Below are 23,231 nucleotides of genomic sequence, written 5' to 3' on the forward strand. Positions count from 1 at the left end.
ATATACTTGCTTTCAACAGCATCTCACAGCCATCCTCACCTGGTGCAGTTTATCCTGTTGGACTTCAAAGCTAAACTATGAGTAAAACTTTATCTCACAACTGTTTCCAAACAAAAGCATTTACATTTAATGCTCACCTGTCCAGATACCAGCGAAGGTTGCCAAATATAAAATGTGAGTTAGTATTTTATCCTGGATTATTCAACCATTTTCAATCTTCCTGAATTACATCCTACATTTGAATAAATTGAATGTGGTCACTTAAAAATATTTGTCCTGCACATGTCAATATATAGAAGTGCTTGACAGTAAATTAAGGCCTATGGTTAATGTAATCCTGACTGTGCATAACTAATTACAATATATCTGGTTCTGAACAGCCAAAATCAAAATAACTTTAGGCAGCTGAGTTTTTGTTTTAATGGTTGTAGGTTAATCCTGGGTGATTCATCAGGACTCAGAGCGGTAAGAAACACACTCACAAAATAAAGATGACAGCTTTATGATAACAGTGTTTTTTTATTTGCTTGGTTTAGCAACTGTACATGTGACTCCTTCCTGAGAAAACTGCTCACCTCAAGGGAGAGTGAGCAGTGGAATGGAGAGAGAGAGAATCGGAGAGGGAGACAGAGCTGAGGGGAGCGATGATAATGGAGAAAAGAGAGGATTTTTTAAGAGTAGAAGACAGAATAAAGTTATAAATAATAGAAAGAAAGGGGAGGAAAACAGGAAGGAGAGAGTTTAAGATACTGAGAGACATTTTAAATCAACCCTTGGCCTCGAGAACCACGCCTTCGCCCTATTTTGTGCTGTCAACCCAAAACAGAAATTGAATGTTTCCTGGTTTAAAGAGTTTAGGTTGCAGCTGTGATTCATCTAATAAATACTAGCAATGTGTTAAAATGCTTTCACAATAGTTTTGATCCTGAATATGAACCAGCAATGTTTAAAAAAAAAAAAAAGTTTTAGTGTCCCTGAAAACTGAGCAAACTGTAGAAATATGATTTTGTAGAATGAAGATTTGTGTGAAGATGAAGAGAAGAGAAAAAAACTCACAACATGACGGATGCAAAAACATATTTGGCTTCAATATACAAAGCAAGCGATAAAGGAACCATCGGGTTACTTCATTTTTTTTACCTTATGAAAGAAACTTTTGCTAAAACTTGGGGGAAAAAATTGGGAAGAGCTTTCAGAGTATTTTTTTTATATATAATTGCAGTTCATTTGGCACAGGGCGATCTCCCGTACAGTATAATTAACACCTCCACCTCCTCTCCATCCCTTCGCTCTCCCCCTGTTCATCCCTCTCCCTTATTCACTGACAACTCATGCCTCAGAAATGTGTTAAAAATATAGCTTCTTTGTATATTTACTATGTAGTTAACTTAAAAAGTGGCCTGTGGCAGCTTTTATATAATTTTTTCTCCATAAAAAGACATTTAGTTTGTTCTTCCATAGTTTTATGCCATATCCTGCCTGAGATAGAAAGATCTAGAGACAGGATGAAGAGAGATGATATTGTGACATCTATGAGCAGCTGTACTGTTAATCAAGCATGGCTGCTCATACCATTTTTTAAAGAGGAAGACTGAAAAACTGAGTAGAGACAAAGAGACATACAGGAAATAGTACTAATAATAATAATAATAATTAATAATGATATAAAAGCATGTTTAAACAACGACATTATCATATCATCTTCATTATCCTCCTTATTCTGGCTCTTCAGTTCCAGTTCTTATATCCTGCATATGTGGAGAGTTAGTCGTTACGCTGATGTGTCCATTCACCAAAAAATATCTCTGCGGTCCTTCAAGTGAGCCGTTAAAAAATGTCAACAGCATCTCGATGAAACTGAACCTGGAACCTCGGCGTCGGATGCTGCAGTCCTTCCTCCATTGTTACATTTGAAAGATTAAAAACAGGTGTAACAGGTGATTTTTTTAAAACTAAATGTTGAGGATACGTGATGGGAGAAAGAAGAGCGTTTTTTTTTTTCTCAGGATACAAAAGCAAATAATGCAACAAAAAGTACAAAATGACACAAGATTGACCGATACGTGACCATCGCCGCAGAGAAAAGGAAGCGATGAATGTTTGAGAGAGGAAAGGAGGGAGCTGATTGTTTCAGTCAGTCATGTCTGCTGTCCATCAGTTGATTCACTCTGTGATTGGCTAAGAGCTACTGAATGCTCCGTCTCCACAGCAACACGCTTCCTCCCGTCCTGTGGCCCGTATTTTGGATTTGCTGCGGCAGAAACTACCAGCCTGATTGGATCCTGTGCTAATGTGGGTGAGTCTGGGTGATCATCTTGAGTCGCGATTGGTCGATGACGTCCAGCAGGTTCTTGGCGTCGACTGCGAGGGCGTGAGCTGCCATTAGCATCTGTTTCTTGTAGTCCTTTTGTAAACTGTCCAGAACAGAGAGAATAGTCACATGACCATTGCATGTAAAAATAAAACATGTATGTAACAGACAGACAATAGTTCGGGTTTCGTAACACCCACTGCTGTATGTGTGGTGTCTGTTTTATTGGCTTTTATAGTATTGGACACACACACATACACACACACACACACACACACACACACACACACACACACACACACACACACACACACACACACACACACACACACAGGATTTGTACCCACCTTGTCATGACGTATTGTTGAGCCAGTTTCATCTTTGCTATCAACTCTGCCAGATCAGAGTTCAACAACTTCTGAGCCATCTCAATCTGAGAGATACAACAAACAAAATGTCAAATTCATATGTCACATGATAAATAAACAACAAATACAATTCAAAGCTTCTCAAAGGCTAAGACAACTGACTTAAATATTGTTTAAAGAACAAGGGACAATATATATTGAAAGTAATCAGGTAGTCTAGATATTAAGTATCTGGATTAACTGGACTAATGTAACGATTTTCAAATTATATCACAGCACAAGCATGTAAAAGACATGCAAATCGAGATTATGATACATTTTTTAAAAAGATAAGAAAAAGTGTGGCAATCCTAGTCTAAGTCTACTTGAGAAGATGTCATGATGTCATGTGTGTCATGTGTTTCATACAATATATGCATTCATTCTTGAAATATTCTTTCAATGGTGGAGCATGAAATAATTAGGCTATTGGCACTTTCAGTTACAGAGTCTTTTGTATCTTAATTGTGTTTGTGTGTAAGAGTGTGTGTGTGTGTGTGTTTACCTCTCTGTGTGTGCTTGGTGGCAGCACAGGAATCGTCTCATCCACTGTCGCTAGCAGAGTCCTCAGCGCGAGACCCACCTCCTACAAAACACACCCAAACGTCTCATCATCAGTTTGTTTGATGTACTGTTAAATCTCATACTTGTACCTCAAAACTTTAAAATACAGAAACCAAAAACTCTAGTTGTGATAAGTTCTCCTGTCTGTGAATCGTACCTTCACCATGGGGACGTACTCCTCTGGAGCTGCGGGCTGAATCCTGTTGGACATCTCGATCACAGATTTCACCAGTCCCGTCACGTTCTCGTACACTTTGTCGTTAGAACGATCGAGGTTGGCGGTGGGGGGCGGGCTGATTTCTTGCGGCTGTAACTGGACCAACGAGGAGATCAAAAATTAGCATGAGGCAAAAAATCTTCTTTCTCATCATCTGTATTTGTAAAATTTAATATGAAATGTATTATTTTCTCTAAACCTAGGTGATTGTAGTTACACAGACACAACACTGGGTGGCAGTATCTACCAAAACAAAAAACAAACAGGACTTCGAAATTTAACGTGGACCTCAGCCTATCACCACGTCTACATGCTTCTCTTGCTACATACTAGAGAGCTCCACTGTCCTACTGTGAGAGAGTCGGACTGTTAGTGCGTGTGATGGCAGGACAGACATGGTTAGTTGTTTAGTGACAGACTCAAGTACAACCTGCATGAAGCAACATGTTTTATATGTTAAATAAGAGTCATTTCAGTATGATGTTAAAAAACTTATGATGCCAAACCAGGATTAACACCCGACTCTTCAGTTCTGCCTTTCTGCAGCATTCTGAGTTTTCCAATGATAAATCAGGTCTGTGCATGTGTGAGTTTGTTTTGGCTCAAAATTACTTAATGCAGGTTATATTTTTATATTCACAGATCTCTCCAGCTCTAAGCTAAAAAATATTTGAAAATTCAGAAATGACTGTTGAAAGAATCTAAACTAAACACTTGAGTATTCGGCTTGATTTGAATTTAAATGTACTTTTCTTGCATTAAATGATGTCTTGTGAATGAAAACTACTCTCAGATAAAGTGAGAAACAAGATTCTCTGATGATGGAAACAAATATTACAGCGTCTCCGGTTAATGATACAACTCAGTGGATCAAATCTACAACTACAATAGCTAATGATGGGAACTATTTTATCTTGTAATGTCAGACACACAGTGATCAGTTTACTATATTTCTACTGATCTGCCAAAACATTTATGGTCACGTTGACATTATTATTCTATTTTTTCCTCACCAGAGATGTTGTGCTACATTTCTGCACAGAATGAAAGTTAGTAAAACCAGAGGCTCATTAGCTTGTAAGTCAAAGTATCCATTTCTTTGGACGAGAAAAGGTGGAAAATTGTTTTTATTGCCTTGTTTTTCTAAAACAAGTCAAAAGTAGAATTTTGTTCCGTCTCTGGTGAAGAAAAATGTGACTGAGATTCAGAAGATAAAGTTTCTCTGCACACGACAGTGATGATAACTATTAACTAACTACTGTATCTCTACTGTGATAACAGAAACACACAAAGATCAGCTTACCCTCCACGGCTATGAGGAGGAGGAGGAGGAGAGAGATTGAAGGGGGGGGGTTGGAGTGTGCAGGTGGGGAAAAGAAGAGAAAGAGAGTTGGATGGGTGGATGGATGGATGCAGAGTCAAAGGTCAGAAAAGCAGGACAAAGAGTAACGAGGTGACGAGGTGTTACAGGGAAACGTCCACGATGGATGGATGTTAATGACAGAGGGGGAGGAGAGGAAGTAGAGGGGGAGAGAAGAGGGACAGCACATTAGCCCAAAGCCAACCACCAGGCAAGGTATGCCATGCAAACCATCAGCACAGTGCACAGTTTTCAACTCAGACACATTATATGCCACAGTGGAAAAGACTGACAGCTCTTAAGAGCATTTATATTCTCAAAAGCATCTTAATCAGCACCATGTGATCATTTAACATCACAAAATAAATGTCTCAGAGATAAACTACTGATCTTGTGTACCTTGTGATTTTGTATATTTTCGTGCAAATTTATACCTTGACGCCCTCGTTGTAGCTGTCCACAGGGCAGAGACTGGCCAGGTTACCTAGGTGACTGGGAGCACCGGGACGGGGTGGCTTTTTAGGAGGAGCCACATGTTCTGTAAATAAATAAAAGCATGTTAATAAAGGGTTACATGCATGATGGGATAGTAACAAAGTAGTATTCATGATTATCTCCATGCTTACATATTAAGGCATCAATAATAACTCAATAATGTAGTATAGTAGCTACAGTATGTATTACAACTTTGAAAAGGGAAATTATATTACTATATATATATATTAATTATTAATTATTATATTAATTATATTATTAGTATTACTTTTACTTGTCATACTTTAAATACATTCTGCTGACAATACTGCTGTACTTTTACATCAAATATTGTTTTCTGTGTTTTTTTGTGTTTTATTATCAAATTTGGGTCATAAAAACTCCAATAGGGGCATTTCAGGCCCTAAAACCACAATAAAAAAGGAAGTAGAAGAAAAATACAAAAATCTAATAATAGAAGCAACTGCGCTGATTAGATTATGAGCACTTCTTCCTCCATTGCTGGTTTGGAGAATATCAGTATGAACTTTCTCTCACCTGGTTTTCCTACAGGCTGGTAGATATGTTGGCTTCCACCCTGCACAGAGACAAACACACAAACTGCAGGTTAACAGTGGGCATATTTTCTTAAAGTTATGTCAAACTTTCAGTCGCTCCTCTGCTGGGTTTAAAGCTCCCATGAGCCCTCTGTGGTCATGTGGTTGGTGTGTAGGCAGTACCCTCCCTGGCACACAGACAGACAGACAAACAGAGAGGAAATAAAGAGGCTGGGAGAAGGAGAGAAAGTATTTCTGTCAGCTAGACTGAATGCTTTCCCTCCGCCTCCTTCGTGCTCTTTCTTTTTTTTTTTTTTTGGACTTTCTCCTCTTGCTGTGATGTCTCACTCTGCTACTTTTGTCCTTTTCCTGTCTCATTTCCTCTCTTTTAATTCTCCTGTGAGCAGTGCCAGCATTTCTCAAACTACTCTTCACCTCTGCTTTCATCCTTAGCTTTCTTCTCTCCGTCAGTTTATGTGCTCTTCGGATTAAAAAGTCACTCCATCTTTGTGGCAGCTCGACAAAAACAAGTCGGTAGTGGATTAACAATCTGCGCACAATGTGAGCACCACACAAACATTGACTGACCGGTGCTTGGAGCGTGCCGTCCTCTCTGTCGATGCTCCCTCTGCTGTTCCTGGGCTCTGCCTTCTGCAGGGAAGACACAAAGATAACAAATTATGTAAACAACTAAATTAAGCATTATGTTTTTGAGCAATTCATTGTTGTAAAATGTTATACATGTTGCTCCAGGTGGTTCTAATTTACCTATAAAATAAGGTGGAATAAATTAATGGACTGTGAAATGACCAACAATCAGCATTTAACCTGCAGGTAAAAGCAATTCAAAATCTTTGCAAAGAAACTAAAATTAATTATCTTTAAACACCAAATTTCAGCAAAAATAGCATCATATAACCATGCCGCAATAAAAGTAATTTCCTCCGATGACGACCACCTGCAGCTGCTCGTCATATTTCTACCTTAACAACTTAAAACAAGCAGCAGAGAAACACAATCCTCTTCACACAGATGACTTGTGATGGCTGCAGAGTCCGTTCACGCCATTTAACCCAACAGCTGCACCACTAAAACCCAGCATGACCCCCTCTCTCTTCCTCTCTTTCTCTGTTTCAGTACCGTTTTGGTGAAGCATGCCTTGAAGAGATGCATCCTGGGAGAAAAGAGGCTAAAGAAAACGGGAGGAGGAACGCAGAGAGTGGAGGCCATCGAAAGAAGGGCAGAGATAGGGGCAGAAAGTATGAGAGAGAAAAAGAGAGAGAGATGGGAAGCAAAGAGAGACTTAAATCATGCAGAGAGGGAGACGGATAAAAACAGAAGGAAGGACGCACAGAAAAGTAACGTAGAAAACTGTGTAGCGAACGAGAGAAATGTTCTGAAAAGGGCAAAGAAGTCAGAGAAGAATGGAGGGGGAGGTAAAAGAAGCAGAGAATAAGAGAAAGTTTTTCCAGAGGAAAAGCTCCAATAAGCCACAGAGACAAAAATCCTGGCAAGAAAAGATCAAGCCGCCTCACTCTCCTCTCCGTCGCTCTCCCTCCCACTCTTTCCATCTCTCTGCATCTCCCTCTGTTCCCCTTTCTCCGTTTCTCTCTCTCTCTCTCTCCGATGGATGACTCCTCGCTCGTTCCACCCTCTCCATTGCTCTTGCCAATCCCACTTCCTTTCTCCCTCCTTCTGTCGTCCGCTCTCGTTCCTCCTCACAAAACTTCCATCACATTCTCCTCAGGCGTTACTTTACTTGTCTCTGGTTGCTTTTAATCTTCCTTTCATTCATCATAAAGTTTACTAGGATATTTCACCAGCTTTTACCGCTTTTTCCAATATGTATTAGTCACACTAGGCTCCATTTTGTTTGATCCATCTCTCATATGTCTAAAGGCTAAAATCCTTCTTGCTTCTTTCCCTCCTAAAAGTCTATTTTAACGTGTTAAACGATGCTGTCCAACCAGTGAGACACTTCAGCCTCTCTAACTTCTGTTCAGGATCACTTCTACTCAACTCCGACTTTTTGATTTTAAAATTTAAAGAGCTGCCTTTCAAATGAATGGCTGAACAACAGTGACCTTCATGTTTTGGATACATGTTTTATGCAGAAAAAATGGGGGGGGGGGATTTAATAAAAAGGTATTAAGTATATTTTCCTTGTATGCGTTTGGCCAATAAAGCTGATTGAACACAAAGTTGTAGCCATGACAGTAGATGATGCTTCAGATATGGATGTTGCTGCAAAGAAGCTTCAAATGATCAAATATGGATGCTTGACGTACATCTTCAACTGAGCAGCACAGAAGATCTTACAATCACCACAGTTTCAAGGTGGACACCCAAGATTAGTGTCCAATTCAGTATCCAACCAAATGTGAAATATGGTCACACCCTCCCCTTCTGGTCCCAAATAACCACCAGAAAATTGTTTTTGCAGAATATTATGAAGTCACAGCGACATTGAACTTTGACCACCAAATTCTAATAATTTCATCCTTGAATCCGAGCACACATTTGTGCCTGAAATTCTGAAGAAATTCCCTCAAGGCATTCCTGAGATAATCGCGTTCACAAGAATGGGACGAATGGACAACCCGACAACATGACTAACAGCTGAACTACAGCGGGCTCGGTCATGACGCATCAAGCTCTGTATGCTGAGGTTGTGATTGTCATAAATTCCTTGACAGAAGACGTCAATGTATAACTGAATACACAACGGAGAGTTCATAAACCACCTTCACACAATTTGTCTTTGAGGTTAAAATCAGCTGAATGTCATTATGGAGAGTCAGTGATACATAGTTGGCTTTTTGGATCTGTTTTCAATTACTAAAACATTGCTAATATAATTTGAGAAAAACAGAGACTTTGAATGCACCACCCTGACTTTCTTGGTTATATCAGATGCTTTGGTGTCATGTCTGTTGTTCAAAGATTTGTGAAGGTGTTGCAGGAACCATAGAAACGATGTTGTAGAGTTTCCAAATAACATATAATAAAGGATAAATGTGTTTCAAATGTGACATCTGACAAAATATATAAGTACAAAGGATGATAAGCAAAGAGAGGTGACATCATTCATCATCACTCATCATACGTTTTTTCCCCCCCTTTCATCCCTGCCTGTGTTTTGCCCTCTTTCAGTTTTTCAGCTCTCCCGCACGTTGCTCAAAAATGAAAACAGCAAAGAGGAAAAACAACCTGACTTGAAGAGAGAAGAAAAACAGACTTGTTTTGCAAAAGCAGTGATTTGGCTCATTTCGGGAATGTTTCAGTGTCTGATGAGATAAATCAAACACAACGGAGCCAGTTCAAAGATCTGAAAAAGAAATTCTGGAGCTCATCTGGCAAGAACAAGAACAACACGCATAAAAAAGCTTTACAAAGTGAAAACTACAGATGTAATACAGCGTATTATTTCCACATTAAGCAAATGAAGCAAATCTAAAATATTTATTATGCTTTATACAATTGATTTCATTACAGAAGAGTCGGTTAATTGTTTGGTTTATATTGATAAATGTCCGTCACAGTTTCCAAAAGTTCAGTGTGACATCTTTAACTTTCCTGTTTTGTCTGACCAAGAGTTCAAAACTCATATATTCAGTTTATGAATATATGAAACAGATAAAAGCATATCCTGACATTCAAGAAGCTGGAACCAAAGGCATTTTGGCTACAGAAATGTCTCAAAGATAAGTCAATTAAAAAAAAAAGTTTATTATCTTTATTATCTTTATCTGTAAATCAATTAATTGAACAGTAGTTTCACCTCAGTTTATACACCTGTATGATTTACAGTGGTTTGGATTGCTAATGGTTTTCTTCAATCACGGTTTTATTGTTCGCTTTTTAGATTATTTTTGCAATTTTTTCATTTTTTCAATTATAATATTGTGTGTGTTTCAATATTTCAATACAGACTGTGTAAGTCAGTAGTTCACAAACCTTTGCATTCAAAGGACCATGTTTAGGGGTCCTTGATGCGATGGACCCCCATATGATAACATTACCCCCAGTTTCCTGCATCTGAAAATATTTCTGCTTTAAGATGTTTTATTATAGAGTGTATGAAACCCATGACCACAATACTATATATAATCTTTATGGATGGTATTATAGTGAAAATAAATGATTCTGTTTTTGCCGGGAACCCTCTGGAAAACTGACTGAAAGCTGCCTTTGGATAGCATTTTGATAGTGGACAAGGATTTATTTATTACTAAAGAAGGTTTAACTCATAAAACATGTCAACATTCAAGAGACAGAAACTGGAAAGAAATGCTTGTGTATAAATATTTTTGTGTTTATGTAGATGTGTGTGTGTTACCATGAAGCTCTCCTCCTGCTCCAGCCACCGCTGGTCGTCCTCCATCTGTTGCTGCTGCATCATGAGCCTCTCCTCCATTAGAGCGTGGCCGACACATCCAGTTTCCTGAAAAAACATTTCCCTTTCACCTTTTAATATTCAATCATCCTGTATTGTAAATTGAAAAGTCATTTATTTGGAATTTTGTTCAGAAGTAGAAATGGAAAAGTTCAGCACAGAAACATGATGACCTTAATCATCTTAAAGTGTGCCAATCTAACGGAGTTTGAGCACAGACTAATCAAAATGATTGCAGAGATAAGTAGCTGTTTTTCTAACTCCTGCTACTTTATTACTCTAATCAAAGCACACAGCGGCCTATTTGAAAAAAAATACTTCACTATATAGTTGAAGTTCAAATGTCTCTCTACTATGAACCTGCTATATTTATTTATTGATAATGAAAAGTAAATTGTTAAATTTTTATGTTTCAGGATGCAGCCTGCAGTGAGGTGAAAGCTCAACAGAAAACTAAAGCACACTGTGGCACATGTAGTCCACTAACCAATCAGGATTTGAGTTGAGCAGTTGAGCTGTGACAGAAAACATGAAAAATATAACAGATGAAACTGCAGCGGGGTTTTCCCTGTCGGATGTGTGTACGTACCTCCATGTTCGGGCTCCACAGTGGAGAAGGTTCAGGTCTGTGCTGATTCCAGGAATCAGTGGCAGGGTAGCTGCCTCCTACTCCTCCTACACCACCAATGGCTGACGTCTTGAGGTGGAGAGAAAAATAAATAATTACGGTAAAAATAAAGTCATAAAATCAGAAGAATATTTTTTTGTTCTTGTTTTTGCTTAGTTCTCCTAAAACGCTGCATACAAACTATTTGCTGAGGTATGACATATAAACAAGAAACTAAACACTCAATCTGGCTGTTTATACTACATCCCTAAATTAATCAAATAATTCAGGATTCATTATAAAATAACAGCAATCCTACTAACATTTACAGGAAACATCACTCTGATAATAACAATTCATGATCTGGCACAAGATCAAAAGAGCACTTCAGCTGCACTCTGCCTGGTTTGTAACAAACTACTAAAATATACAGACTAATTCTAACTTATGATATAATCAGGTTTGACTTAAATAGCAGTTAAAATTATACACTCCATATAAGGACAACAGAGAGAGAGGGAGAGAGAGAGAGAGAGCGAGAGCGGAGCTTAATACCATAAGAGCTGCTGTGTGTGTGTGTGTGTGTGTGGCTTTTAGTGCTACAGGAAATGCCTGCTGTCTGCACAGTTTATGAGGAGAGGAATAACTGCAGTAGAAGTCTCTCTCATTTTCTCTTCCTTCACATTTCTTTTTCCTGACATGAGTAGCACACACTGCCCGTCCCCTCGACTACCAACAGTCTGTCCTCTGAGTGAATCCAGTGCTGTACCAGTAAAAATCACTTTTAAGGGTGTAAAAAGCTGATTTATACAACCTGGAACATCTAATATCCAACACTATACTGCATATTTGTGCAGTGCTTCTGGATAGGTTACATTTTATTGGTTCTTAAACCCGCAGTGTGAAACCTTTCCATATACATGAACGTCTGTTACATTCAAGCCCTCTGCAGACAAGTTTACAAAATGCTGATGAAGCCGATCACTGCCAGATTAATCGCTCTGCATTTCACACTATAAAGAGTTTTTAATCTGGTGTGAGTTTTGACATTCCTGCGCTGACTAGATGAATGCATGAATACAGACCCACGTCGTCTGAGAGGCTAACTACTGGTCATCTCTCGGCTAACCTGAAGTGTGATCAATTAATTTCACTATACGGGTAATGGGGTGTTGTGTGATGCTCCAAACAATCCATTCAAAACCACTTTACAGCCACAACAGTAGACATAGTAGGCTACGGCACAGCCTATGATGTAAGCATGTGTCAACAGTGTTTTTGTAATTACTCTCACTGCCAGAAGGGGGAGACAAACCCCTGCTCTCTAGCATTAAAGCGTCTCAATTTCTCCATTTTCCACTGCTGCTTTTGCCACCTAAAACCTCTGGAAGTCAGACGAAAACACTGCTGTAGCCACAGTGGATGAGCAGGCACAGAAAAGCACAGTTTCTTCACTGCTGGAGCTGTATGAGTGTGAGTGTATGTATATGTTTGTATGTATGTGTGTGTATATGAGTGTGTATGTGTTTGCTTTACCGGGAAGTGGTTGTGTTGGGGGCTAGAGAAGAAGCCTTCACTGGAGCGAGGACTTGGGTAACCTGGTCTACTGGGCTGGAAACAGAAAGATAACACATTTTTTTTCTGATTACAAAAAGTGTAACACAGGAAGTGAGTTAATACAACATTTAGTCATTCAGTCTTACTTTAGGAGGCGCTTCATCAGACCCTCCAGAGTCCCAGGACACAGTGACTTGTCTCCTCATCTCCATTCGAAGTCTCTCCTCTTGTTGAAGCTTCTCTTCATCCAGTATGGTACTACACAAGTTTTACATGAAGGAATCATCTTAATAGGTGGTCTTTATATTCCAACATGTTTATTATTTTCAGTTTCAGAAAAAGATAAATATATCAAACAGATCTTTTTTCTGGTCAAAGAGTGGAGAGAAGTAGCCAATATATTTATGATCGGAGGGAATTCAATTTGTAGGAACATTTTTCTTCAGTTAGAGAAAAACTAGCTTGAATAAAAGATTCAGATAAACGCTGGGCTGATTTGTTGGATTGGACAATTCATATTCAAGGTAGATTCATCCGACAATAATCAAAGACATTTCTGTTAATATAAGTAAAATCACACAGTAAACAAACTGATTATTATTAATCATACTAAAATAAGTAGTGACATAACTTCTGCTTCTCTTGATCTTACATTGGACAATTTTAATCCTTATTACAACTTATCAATTATCACTTCTGAATTAGAGTTTATAAATTGAACAACTGTCTACTGCAGTCTAAATATGACATTTCATTTGCCAGTCTGGTAAAAAATATGCATAAGTGCACCCTAGGTACATACTTACCATCTAACCACAACATATGAGTTTCCTGTCTACTCTCTATTATTGCTGTAATAAAGGACCTCACCAATTTTATATAATGGCCCTTTAAGTGTATACTATTAAACACATAAGTACAAACATTCTGTATTACCTGAGTTGTGTTTTGAGTTCAGTGAATCGCGGCCGCTTGCTGGGGTCATATGACCAACATTTAGTCATCAAACTGTAAAGAGTGGGCGGACACTGGGGAGGCATAGCCAGTCGCTCGCCGTTCTCTATCCTGCCAATCACGTCGTTGTTCTTCACCCCCTGGAAGGGCTTGATGCCATACATCAAGATCTCCCACATGCACACACCTACACAGCGGCAGACAGATGGGGTTATTGAAGACAGAAAAATTCATGACAAACGAAAATATTAAAAAACCTTGAATAACCCTTAGTGATATCAACATATGGTGGGTTCAGACACTTAAATGAGAGGGAAAACAAATGATGTGAAACTCTGCTACTAGTGAGGGAAACAACCATTTCTCAGATGATACAAAGATGTTTTATCAGTTACCAACACAACACACAAGTAAACACACAAACTCACCAAACATCCAGACATCGCTGGCAGAGGTGAATCTTCTGAAGTTAATAGATTCAGGTGCCATCCATTTGATAGGAAGTTTACCTTTAGAGGCTGACACACAGACACACAGACACACATTAATATTACATGCATAGATTATTTTACCACTCAGTTATGTTACAACGCCATAATTAATTTGTTGGTGAGTTTTAGGTACACCTGCTAAAGGGTAAGAGAGATTTGATAACATGCTTAATATGTTCAGTATGTGACTCCGGTAGCCTGATATCACCAGTAGATGGTGGTAACGTACTACTGACTAGAAAAATCAGTTGTACACAAAACTGGAAATTTTACTAGAAACAGGAAAGCAGTCTGGTCTGCCCAATAAAATCTGTGGAAGGTATAAAAACAGTGAAGACTGTTTCATATATTTCTCTCTTGACTCCCAGTAGCATACGCCCGTGTTGTTTGTTTATGTGGAGTTTTGGATGTATGTGTATCATTACCTTTGTAGTAAGAGCTGTCCTCCATGTATCGTGACAGTCCAAAGTCTCCCAGCATCACACAGTCAACTGAAGAGACCAACACGTTCCGGGCCGCTATATCCCTAAAGGCCAACATAGTCAGTAACCAGAGCTGAATCACTGATGCTGAGACCAAAGAACATCAGTGTTACATGGACTTTTCTACATACTTTTCTAGTCTATCAAACACTCAAAGCGCTTCACAACAGATGCCAACATTCACTCATTCCCACACACATTCATACACTGATGGCAGAGGCTGCCATGCAATGTGCCAACCTACTCATCAGGAGCAATAAGGTGCTTTTTATAATGTTTCTAATGGTCACTCACTCATTTATACACACACGCACACACGCACACACACACTGATGGCACAGTGGGGTTAAATATCTTGTCCAACACTGGACACTGTGACAGGCGGGCTGGAGGAGTTGGGGATCGATCCACAGACCTTCTGATTAGTGGACAACCTGCTCTACCTCCTGAACCACAGCCACCCCCAGTGTAAGACACAAACACTGAAGAAAAATTTGTTTTGATTTAAATTTTTATGTCTCTTAAATGATCATAATCAAGTGATTCCTGCCAGAGTCTAATCAAGTGTGTGTGTGTGTGTGTGTGTGTGTGTGTGTGTGTACGCGCAATTTCTTGTGTGTATACCTGTGTACGAAGCGTTTGCTCTCCAGATAAGCCAATGCTGTGCTGAGCTGGTAGGCAAACAGAATAAGAGTAGCCAAATCCAGACTGTACTTCCTCACCTGAAGGAACGAACGCAACTATAGAGACAGAAAAACAGAAGTGGAGTAAATTTTACACTGAGTGTACAGTATAGTGCATGCCAAGTCAATGTATGTCACCATTATTTGCAGCATTTTTAGCGACCGATTACTGCCTATAAGCAAAACACAGCCTTGATGCATTAAAGTATTTGATGTGTAAGGGTAAACAGTGTTTTTTTCTAATTTAAAAAGGTATATCAGGCCAGGCTTTCTCAACAGCTTCTTTTGTATCATGTCTAGAAATGAAACATACACACACTCATACAAAAGTAGCCTATGACAGAGCACACACAAACAAACACACACACACTGAGGCTTACCTCTCCAAGAGTACAGAGCTCCATGATGATCCACACTGGGTTCTCTGTGATCACGCCGATCAGCTTAACAATGTGTGGATGGTCAAACTGACGCATGGTCACTGCAAGGAAAAAAATACACACATATTCCCACATTAAGCATATTCGAAGTGAGTAATAGTTTTGATACCCCCCACCCACACACACATACACTTACACACACACACTTACATGCTTCTTGTAGGAACTTTTCTCTGACGCTGTCTGAGGTGCAGTTCTTACAGGTCTTGATGGCAACAGGTAGAGATGGTTTGTCCTGCAGAGCAAACAGAAAACAAGTCATAAGTCATACTCTATATAGAGTATCATATTTATCAGTGTATGTGTGTGTGTGTATTTTTACATACCGGACAGCTGTAGACTCCTTGGTGAACATCTCCAAACTGACCTTCCCCTATGCAGCGACCTAACTCTATCCTGTCCCTCTGGATCTCATAATCCCGCGCTGAGAGAGGAGAGCGGAGGAGATGAATGATAAAAAGGAAGAGAAATATAGTGGAGAGGAGAGAGTTTAACTCGCTGACCGATTATATTTGATGGGCTTTTCTTTGACTGCACAGATGGGGTTTGCATGGTAAAAGATATAAAGTAAGCCAAACCAAAAACATTGTCCTCGTTGATAAACCCACCCGTTGGCAATCGGATTAGACCAAAATAAACCATGAACAGACACAATAATGTAATTTCCCCCAGGTTTTCAGAGTGAATCCCCTTCCCCTGACACACCTCTAACTAGGCAAACCTTGACTTGACATGCAAACTTCAACACAAAACAAACACAAACACCAAAATACAGTAAACCCTGTTAACAGGCTAATGTATAGCTCACAAACAATCAGTGTTCACATGCACACCAGAGTCCTTATCATTTTTCTTTATGTCTGTACTGACGGAAGGAGACTGCACTGCATGGAAACAACTTGTTCTGAATAAGATCAACAATAGGAATAAAACCCAGCACTCAAATGACTGAACACATGGGTGAACTGTGCACTGAAATACATACGAACTAGACTGTAATAAACTGATATGCCAGAGATTAAGAGTATTCAGTGCAGTCTGTATCTTCAAGTAACCTTTTTATATTCAGTGAATCCGAAATCGGTTGTTTTCATAACTGACATCTATATGCTTTGACATTTTAACTTTGACATTTAGGTGTTATCAATATTTCCTCCTTTTTAACAGGTTCTGAAACATTTCAGCAGCAGTGCATTTGTGTTGGCGGCCAACCAACTGTAGTAAAAAAGGAAGAGAAATTTGAAGTAAATTTCAAGAGGTTTATGCAGGACAATGACAGTGAAACTAATCCTGTAGGCTGAAGCACTGCTGATAGACTCCTCTAACAGAAAAACACAATAAAATAACAATAACATAACCAAAACAACAACCAAGACAACACATTCCACTACAAGATTTACTGCAATTAATGTATAGTGCAATACACTAGCAGAAAATTAATATTGGTTCAAACAGAAGACAACCCAAAGACATTAGACCACAGTGATAAATCAAGTAAAAACAAAAAATATCCAAACCAACATGATGGTGAAAGGAGAGCCAAGCCAATAAACGATGCAAATACTGTGATGTTATTTAATTTCATGTAAGCAAATTCAGATTTAACTGTTAATGAAGCAACATCTTGCATTGTTTCTGGATTGGCTCTCTCTTAAATTTCCAACACCCGACCCAAATGAACTGCATTCTACAAAACACCAACAACCACAAGGCAACAACAAACTGGATATAAGATCCCTTGAATCTTTGCTTTTTTCATTGCCAGGCACTAAATGTGAAAGAAAACATCTTACAACTTCTCCAGGAAAAAAAAGCATTATTACTGATATCATCAATGGCATAAATGAAGGGCTTCACTAGGTTTTTGTTTAAAAATGCTTACAGCATGGTTCACTAATTAGTTTCAATGAGAAATGCTGACAAGATGAATCAACTGCATCTGGTGTCGCTGTAGTTCAAATACAAAAACTTTGATGACGTGCCTGACAAAGAAAAACAAACAAAAATGTACAATCTCATTTCAGAAGGACAGAAGGGACGAGACGGGGAGTTTTACCTTCAACTACTCCATAGCTGACTGTGTTGGCGATGGGAAAAAAGAGGAAGAAAGAGAGATGAAGAGAGGGGAGAGAGCCAGACAGCTGCTTTAAGGTTGAAAATAGCTCAGAAAATACACACACATATACAGACACACAATTTACCCATTTTGCTCCCGATCTGATGTCCAGCAATGAATGAAAAACTGAGCTAATACTGTAATTGAATTTTTAAAATGGCAAGTTTGCCACACAGCCGCTGCAGTGATGTATATATTTATATATACAGCAGACAGTATGACATGTACACACATACAAACTCAGACATGGAGTAGGAAAATATGTCAGAAGTCTGCAGAAAGTCTGTTTAGAGGAAGTCGCGCAAAGAAGACGAGAATGAGACATAGACCAAAAAAAGCAAGTGAAAGAGACGAAGAAGTAAAGCCAGACAAATATAGCATGACAGAGGGAGATAGAAAAAGACCGTGGGAGGAAAGGAGAGCATGGTCCATTTCCAAAGTTGGCCACGCAATCAACAATATGAGTGCTCTGTAGTGGCCAAAACATCCACATTAAGAGTATTGGAACAGTAGCCTGAGGCCACCATTACTTACAGAGGTTGAGCCAAAATATCAACTCGATACAGCTCAGGGGTTTTCGCTAACATGTGAATGGATTTGACAGATGTAATGTGCCTTTAACCAACTGGACGTGTAGGAGTAGCAGTTGCAGCCTCTCTAACTTCCAGCCAGTGTCTCCACTGTTTATATAAGACAGTCAAACTGGCCTGACTTTGATTAGCCACCACCTAACCGACTGTGGTCTCATGTAGCTCCTTAGACGTTCCCTGTGCGAGCAACCAAGCGTGTTTCTTGGAAAAGATTCCCACCACACTCGGCTTATTAGATAGCAGAAATAAATTGATGTTTGTTTTAGAGCGCTGCTTGTTTAAAAGAGAGGGGTAACGGTGAAACAGCTACTTCGTAGTTCTCTTGTGTCAGTGCAACAGAAGCTGACAAATTATTTTAGATGATAAATGAAGCTAAAAGAGAAGTTTACTTACTGGAGGGCATGGTGTAGGTGTCCTCTTCATCAACTATCTCAGCATAGTCATCGGTCTCTGTAACATTACACACACACGCACACAGAGTAATTTAATCTCTAACATCACAAGAATAGTAAAAGCATGAGAGAATAATAAGGAAAAACAAAAACACATGTACGGCATGAAAGTCTAAAATAACACAGAAACAGGACAAACATGCACATTTTGATTGGTTTACCGTGCGTCCACTATAGTATGAAGGTCTCCTCACACTTAAGTACAAACATGTGTGCAGCAAAAAGCACAAATTGCACAAAAACTTGAAAACAAAAAGAGCTTAACTCTAACACCCTCACAGTCAACAACTCCTGCAAAAGAAACACCCACGTAGCTCCTCTCTTTCTTTTTCTCTCTCTCTCTGTCTCACACACACACACACACACACACACACACACACACTTGGCGTAGAGTGTCAGCTGAGCATGTGTTGTGCATATCTGTCTGTATGAGAGCAGCTGGGTTTGAAGGGAGTAGCTGTGGTGGTGGAGAAGTAAAGGGAAAGAAAAAGAGAAGAAAAAAAAAAGACAGAAAGAGGGAGTTGAAGAAGGAAAAGACAAACCAGTCAAAAAGGGATAGAGTAAAGGGAATAGAGAGTGTAGAAATTGTGCCTCTAGCTGTCATGTCAACAGATGGTAGCGTTTAGGATCAAATCTGCGCAGAATCAGACAGATAGGCAGGGAGAGAGGGAGACGAGAGCCAGCAGGGGGAAAAACAAAAAAAAACGAGAGGGAAAGATGGACCGAGTCTATCCTAACCAGATGGCGGTGTTTAAAATAAAATCAGTGTGCAGACTCAGCTGTTAGAAACAAGAGTCAAACATCTGCTGTCCTGAACGCTACCCTCACAGCTCTGCTCGGGATTTATAAGGCTCTGTGAAGTGTGTCCCTAAATTGATCAGAAATCCTTTTCTAAAGCTTGTGGCCGATTTCCTTGAGAAAATCAGATGTGCAGAGGGAAGCTGGAGAAAGTGCTACTAGTTAGCAGTTTCGTAGCTAAGGCAAGGCTAGCTGAATAAACACTGGATGGTTGTTGATGTTAATGACACTGAAAAGTGTTTGCTATTATTTTAGTGCCTAAAGGAATAGTTTGAAATTTGTGAAATAGACTTTTTTGTTTTCTTGCTGATAGTTAGAGAAGAAGTCTGGTAGCCGCTGGTTAGCTTAGCTTAGCTTAGCATAAAGATAGAAACAGTGGGAAAACTGGCTAGCTTCGTTCTGTCCAATGGTAACAAAATTTAACTTCCAGCCTCTCTAAAGTCAATAAGACTATTCCCAAAAATGTCAAACTATTCCTTTACCGCTAAGGCTGGCTCATGAAACACCGCAGGCTAATAAGGTTTTAGTTATTATTGCTACCATTAGTTTATATATACACAAGTCCATAGGAGAGGTCAGAAAAAGTTTAAACTTTACATCGAGCAGGCATGATTGTTGCTGTGCATGATTTATGTTTCACATGAGTTTAAAGAAGAAAGCAAAGTCTTTAATGTGCCTCCAAAACTATATTCATATGAGTTGGAATAAACGCAGCAGCTCTGCTTGCTTTGTTGCTTTTATCAAGATATGTTTTATTATATGAACTGATCACAAACAACGTAGCATTTCAATAAAATGAAAACTTCAGTAATGTTTATCAGTGTTTCAGTATGGGTGATGATAAAAAAGATTCCAGTTGATTTTAAGCTGATCAAACTTCCCTGATTTATTGATTGCAGTTGACTTAAATATTTTGTTTTTTTATAATACTGTTTTTTTTTATTCAGATTTGTTAGTTTGTACTCTGAGATACATTGTTTGAATCACTGATATTCACATCCACGTGGTTTGGGATTTGTTCTAAAGAATCAACTGTTTCTAAGTTTGACTCCGGTCTCTTTGTGCTTTCAGTGAAGGGAAAGAGTGTGTGTGTGTTCACGTGTGTGTGTGTGTGTGTGTGTGTGTGTGTGTGTGTGTGCGCGCGAGTGATCTAGTTAGCCCATTATAGCAAGGAATGCACCCGCTCTTGAATCCAGCAAACCTCTCCCTACTCTGTGCATGTCTGCGTGAGTGTGTGCATGAATATATGTGAGTACATGTGTGCATGGCTTTGTGTGTGTGTGTGCACGTGCGTGAAGCCTGTGTGTGGAGAGAGAAAGATTTGGAGAAGTTCCCTTAAAGAGAAATACCACTTAATTTACCAATTCTGTTTTTTGGGGGGTTGTTCTTATCATTAAAAGCTGACACATTTAAAGTTTAGTGGTAATCCCCTTTGGAGGTAATCACAAATAGACACACAGAGACATACAAACATCTTAAAATAAAAATACACCACTAAAACAGTAAGCCACTCAAGCTACTAACAGATCAGAATCACTGCTGCCACTGATTTATTCATGTTTCCATCACTGAAACATGAGAAACACATTCAGCTAAATGATCATTACATTGAAATCATTCTAAATGATATCATTCCAGATAACACAGCACATACACACATAGCACCATTGTTAAAGAAGGAAAAATGCATGCACAAACATCCACACACACATACTGTACACGCCACCCTTCCCCAGGAGGGTACAGTGTGTTGGTGCAATGAAGACAAGAAAGAAGGGAAGGACGGAGAGATTGAAAAACAACAGCATAACTTTACCATCCCCACTAAGATCTTCTGCAGGGTCCAGGAGAGCATGCAGGAAACGGGACAGCAGAAGAAGAAAAGGAGGAGGAGGGAAAGAATGGAGAGAGAGAGAGCAAGAGGGAGAGAGAAGAGAGAGAGAGGAGAGGTTAGAGCATGAAAAAGTCTTGAAACAACATGAGAGATGTTGCAGGATCTGCAAAGTCAAATAGTCAGCGAGCAGTTAGTTCACATCCAAAATATTTTCAGTGAAAAAGCTGAGTTAACAACTTTCATTAATGCTGCGCAGACACATGGAGGTAAAATGAACAAGTGCAAGAAAACAGTGACAGTATTTGAGGCTGTGTTTAGACTCTAGTATATTTTCAGTGAGGTATGCTGTCTGTGTTGAGCTGTAAATATTTGTAAGTCAGAGAGTTAATGTATGGTTAGAAGCAGAGTCTAACATATGAATCCAGGCGGTGGGTTTTAAACTGAGAGCAGTGTTGGATCCTCAACCCGATTTATGCCTGATTAAGGATTACAGCATATCTAGAAAATTGTTCATTTCAAGCATAATTTCAAGGTTTTTCTCTTTACTGTAATAATCTCTTCAGAATCTTAACCCGAATCAAAAGCAGTGATAATTTTTCTCAGAGAAACTCCAGTTCCCAAGTCTGACTGGCCCACTGTGTCTACTAGAATCACAATATATTTTTTAAATCTTTCCTTCGGTATACATAGAAATAGATATTTTCCAATCAGGGCTGCATTTCCCAAAAGCATCTTAAAAGCTTAGATGATGGTGAATTCCATCTTAAAAACCCCTTAAAAGCTAAAGAAGCTTTTCCTAAAAGCATCTTAAGTTGCTTTAAGAAATGATTGTAGACTAATTGCCTCTTTGGAGGCTAACAGCGTCTACAAGAAGCTCTCAAACCCGCAGGAGGAACTGAAAACTACATGTTTCACATTTTTGGTAATTTTTTAGTCTATACTTAAAACATTACCATTTGTGCTCTCTGTAAAATGAGTGATAATGTTTCAAATGACCAACACAGAAACACATACTATACAAATAGAGCTATTGTTTGAAAGCTATGATTGACAACAGACACGAATCATTTTCATGTTGAAATTCTAAAAAGTGGGACGTCCACTGTGCCTGCGTGTCACATTTCGAGCCTCCAGCTGAAATACTTTGGATCGTTTGTTAAAGTTTCAACAACTATCCAGCTGCTGTCCAGATTCATGACTTTCTCAGAGCAGTCGTGCTCCTGGTGACAGCTGCCAAAGCCGCAGATTGAGACAATAAGCTTACATTCACTTATTTAGTGTGTCATCTTTAGTGCAGGAAACGTACGTTTTATGTGTTTACACTATTCAGAACATTGTTTTTCCCATATAGGATAGAGGAGGTCTTATTCTTAGCTACAGAACAACACCTCTGAGCTGGTAGCGGACACTTTAACAACAGATTCTCTAAGAGAAGAATGATCTCTCTCTCCTTTTCATGGCTACCCTGCCATGAACAAAGCTCTGTGCCTTTGTATTAACTGACATACAACACTGAAAATAATGATTAAAAATAACTGTGACCTCAACAGTAAAGGATGTGGTGAACTCAGACATGAGAGAACCATTTTACTCTGTGTGTTGGTACAGGGCCACTTCCAGTCACATCATTTAGTTGAATGGAAGTAAACATTTTACAAAGAGGAAAATGGAAAATATAATTGGCTTAAACACTGAACATTTATTCTTCTAAATGAGAGGTAAAATGTAGAACTGGCTACTAATAGTAAGATAAACTGTTATTAATGCATCCCAGACGACCCTCAGGGTTTACAGGTTATAACTCTCAATTAGAAAGTTCAATTCAAATTATTTTCCATGTGTGTTCAGGCCTCTATTGGAGAGCTTTGGCTTGGTTATGTGCTGAAATACACAACCAGTTATTGTGGCTGAACTGTGTTTGCGCCTGAGTTTTTAAGACTG

The 23,231-nt window shown here is 39.1% G+C and overlaps 1 protein-coding gene across 1 annotated transcript in view; it reads right to left on the minus strand.

The window, feature by feature from the left end:
* Positions 1-499: 499 nt before the first annotated feature.
* The window catches only part of ptk2aa (protein tyrosine kinase 2aa), a 65,159-nt gene continuing 42,427 nt past the window's right edge, over positions 500-23,231 (minus strand). The window contains exons 15-33 of the mRNA XM_053334975.1: positions 18,600-18,656; positions 15,827-15,924; positions 15,651-15,735; positions 15,441-15,541; positions 15,002-15,117; positions 14,321-14,421; positions 13,833-13,922; positions 13,387-13,591; positions 12,597-12,708; positions 12,430-12,504; positions 10,876-10,983; positions 10,230-10,334; positions 6,479-6,541; positions 5,892-5,931; positions 5,294-5,397; positions 3,440-3,595; positions 3,224-3,304; positions 2,659-2,744; positions 500-2,414 (exon numbers count right to left, since the gene is read on the minus strand). Coding sequence (XP_053190950.1) covers positions 2,288-2,414; positions 2,659-2,744; positions 3,224-3,304; positions 3,440-3,595; positions 5,294-5,397; positions 5,892-5,931; positions 6,479-6,541; positions 10,230-10,334; positions 10,876-10,983; positions 12,430-12,504; positions 12,597-12,708; positions 13,387-13,591; positions 13,833-13,922; positions 14,321-14,421; positions 15,002-15,117; positions 15,441-15,541; positions 15,651-15,735; positions 15,827-15,924; positions 18,600-18,656 — 1,910 coding nt within the window. The 3' untranslated portion in view covers positions 500-2,287. The remainder of the gene's footprint in view (positions 2,415-2,658; positions 2,745-3,223; positions 3,305-3,439; positions 3,596-5,293; positions 5,398-5,891; positions 5,932-6,478; positions 6,542-10,229; positions 10,335-10,875; positions 10,984-12,429; positions 12,505-12,596; positions 12,709-13,386; positions 13,592-13,832; positions 13,923-14,320; positions 14,422-15,001; positions 15,118-15,440; positions 15,542-15,650; positions 15,736-15,826; positions 15,925-18,599; positions 18,657-23,231) is intronic.

Source organism: Scomber japonicus, chromosome 15 (assembly GCF_027409825.1).
Source record: "Scomber japonicus isolate fScoJap1 chromosome 15, fScoJap1.pri, whole genome shotgun sequence".
Classification (NCBI taxonomy): domain Eukaryota; kingdom Metazoa; phylum Chordata; class Actinopteri; order Scombriformes; family Scombridae; genus Scomber; species Scomber japonicus.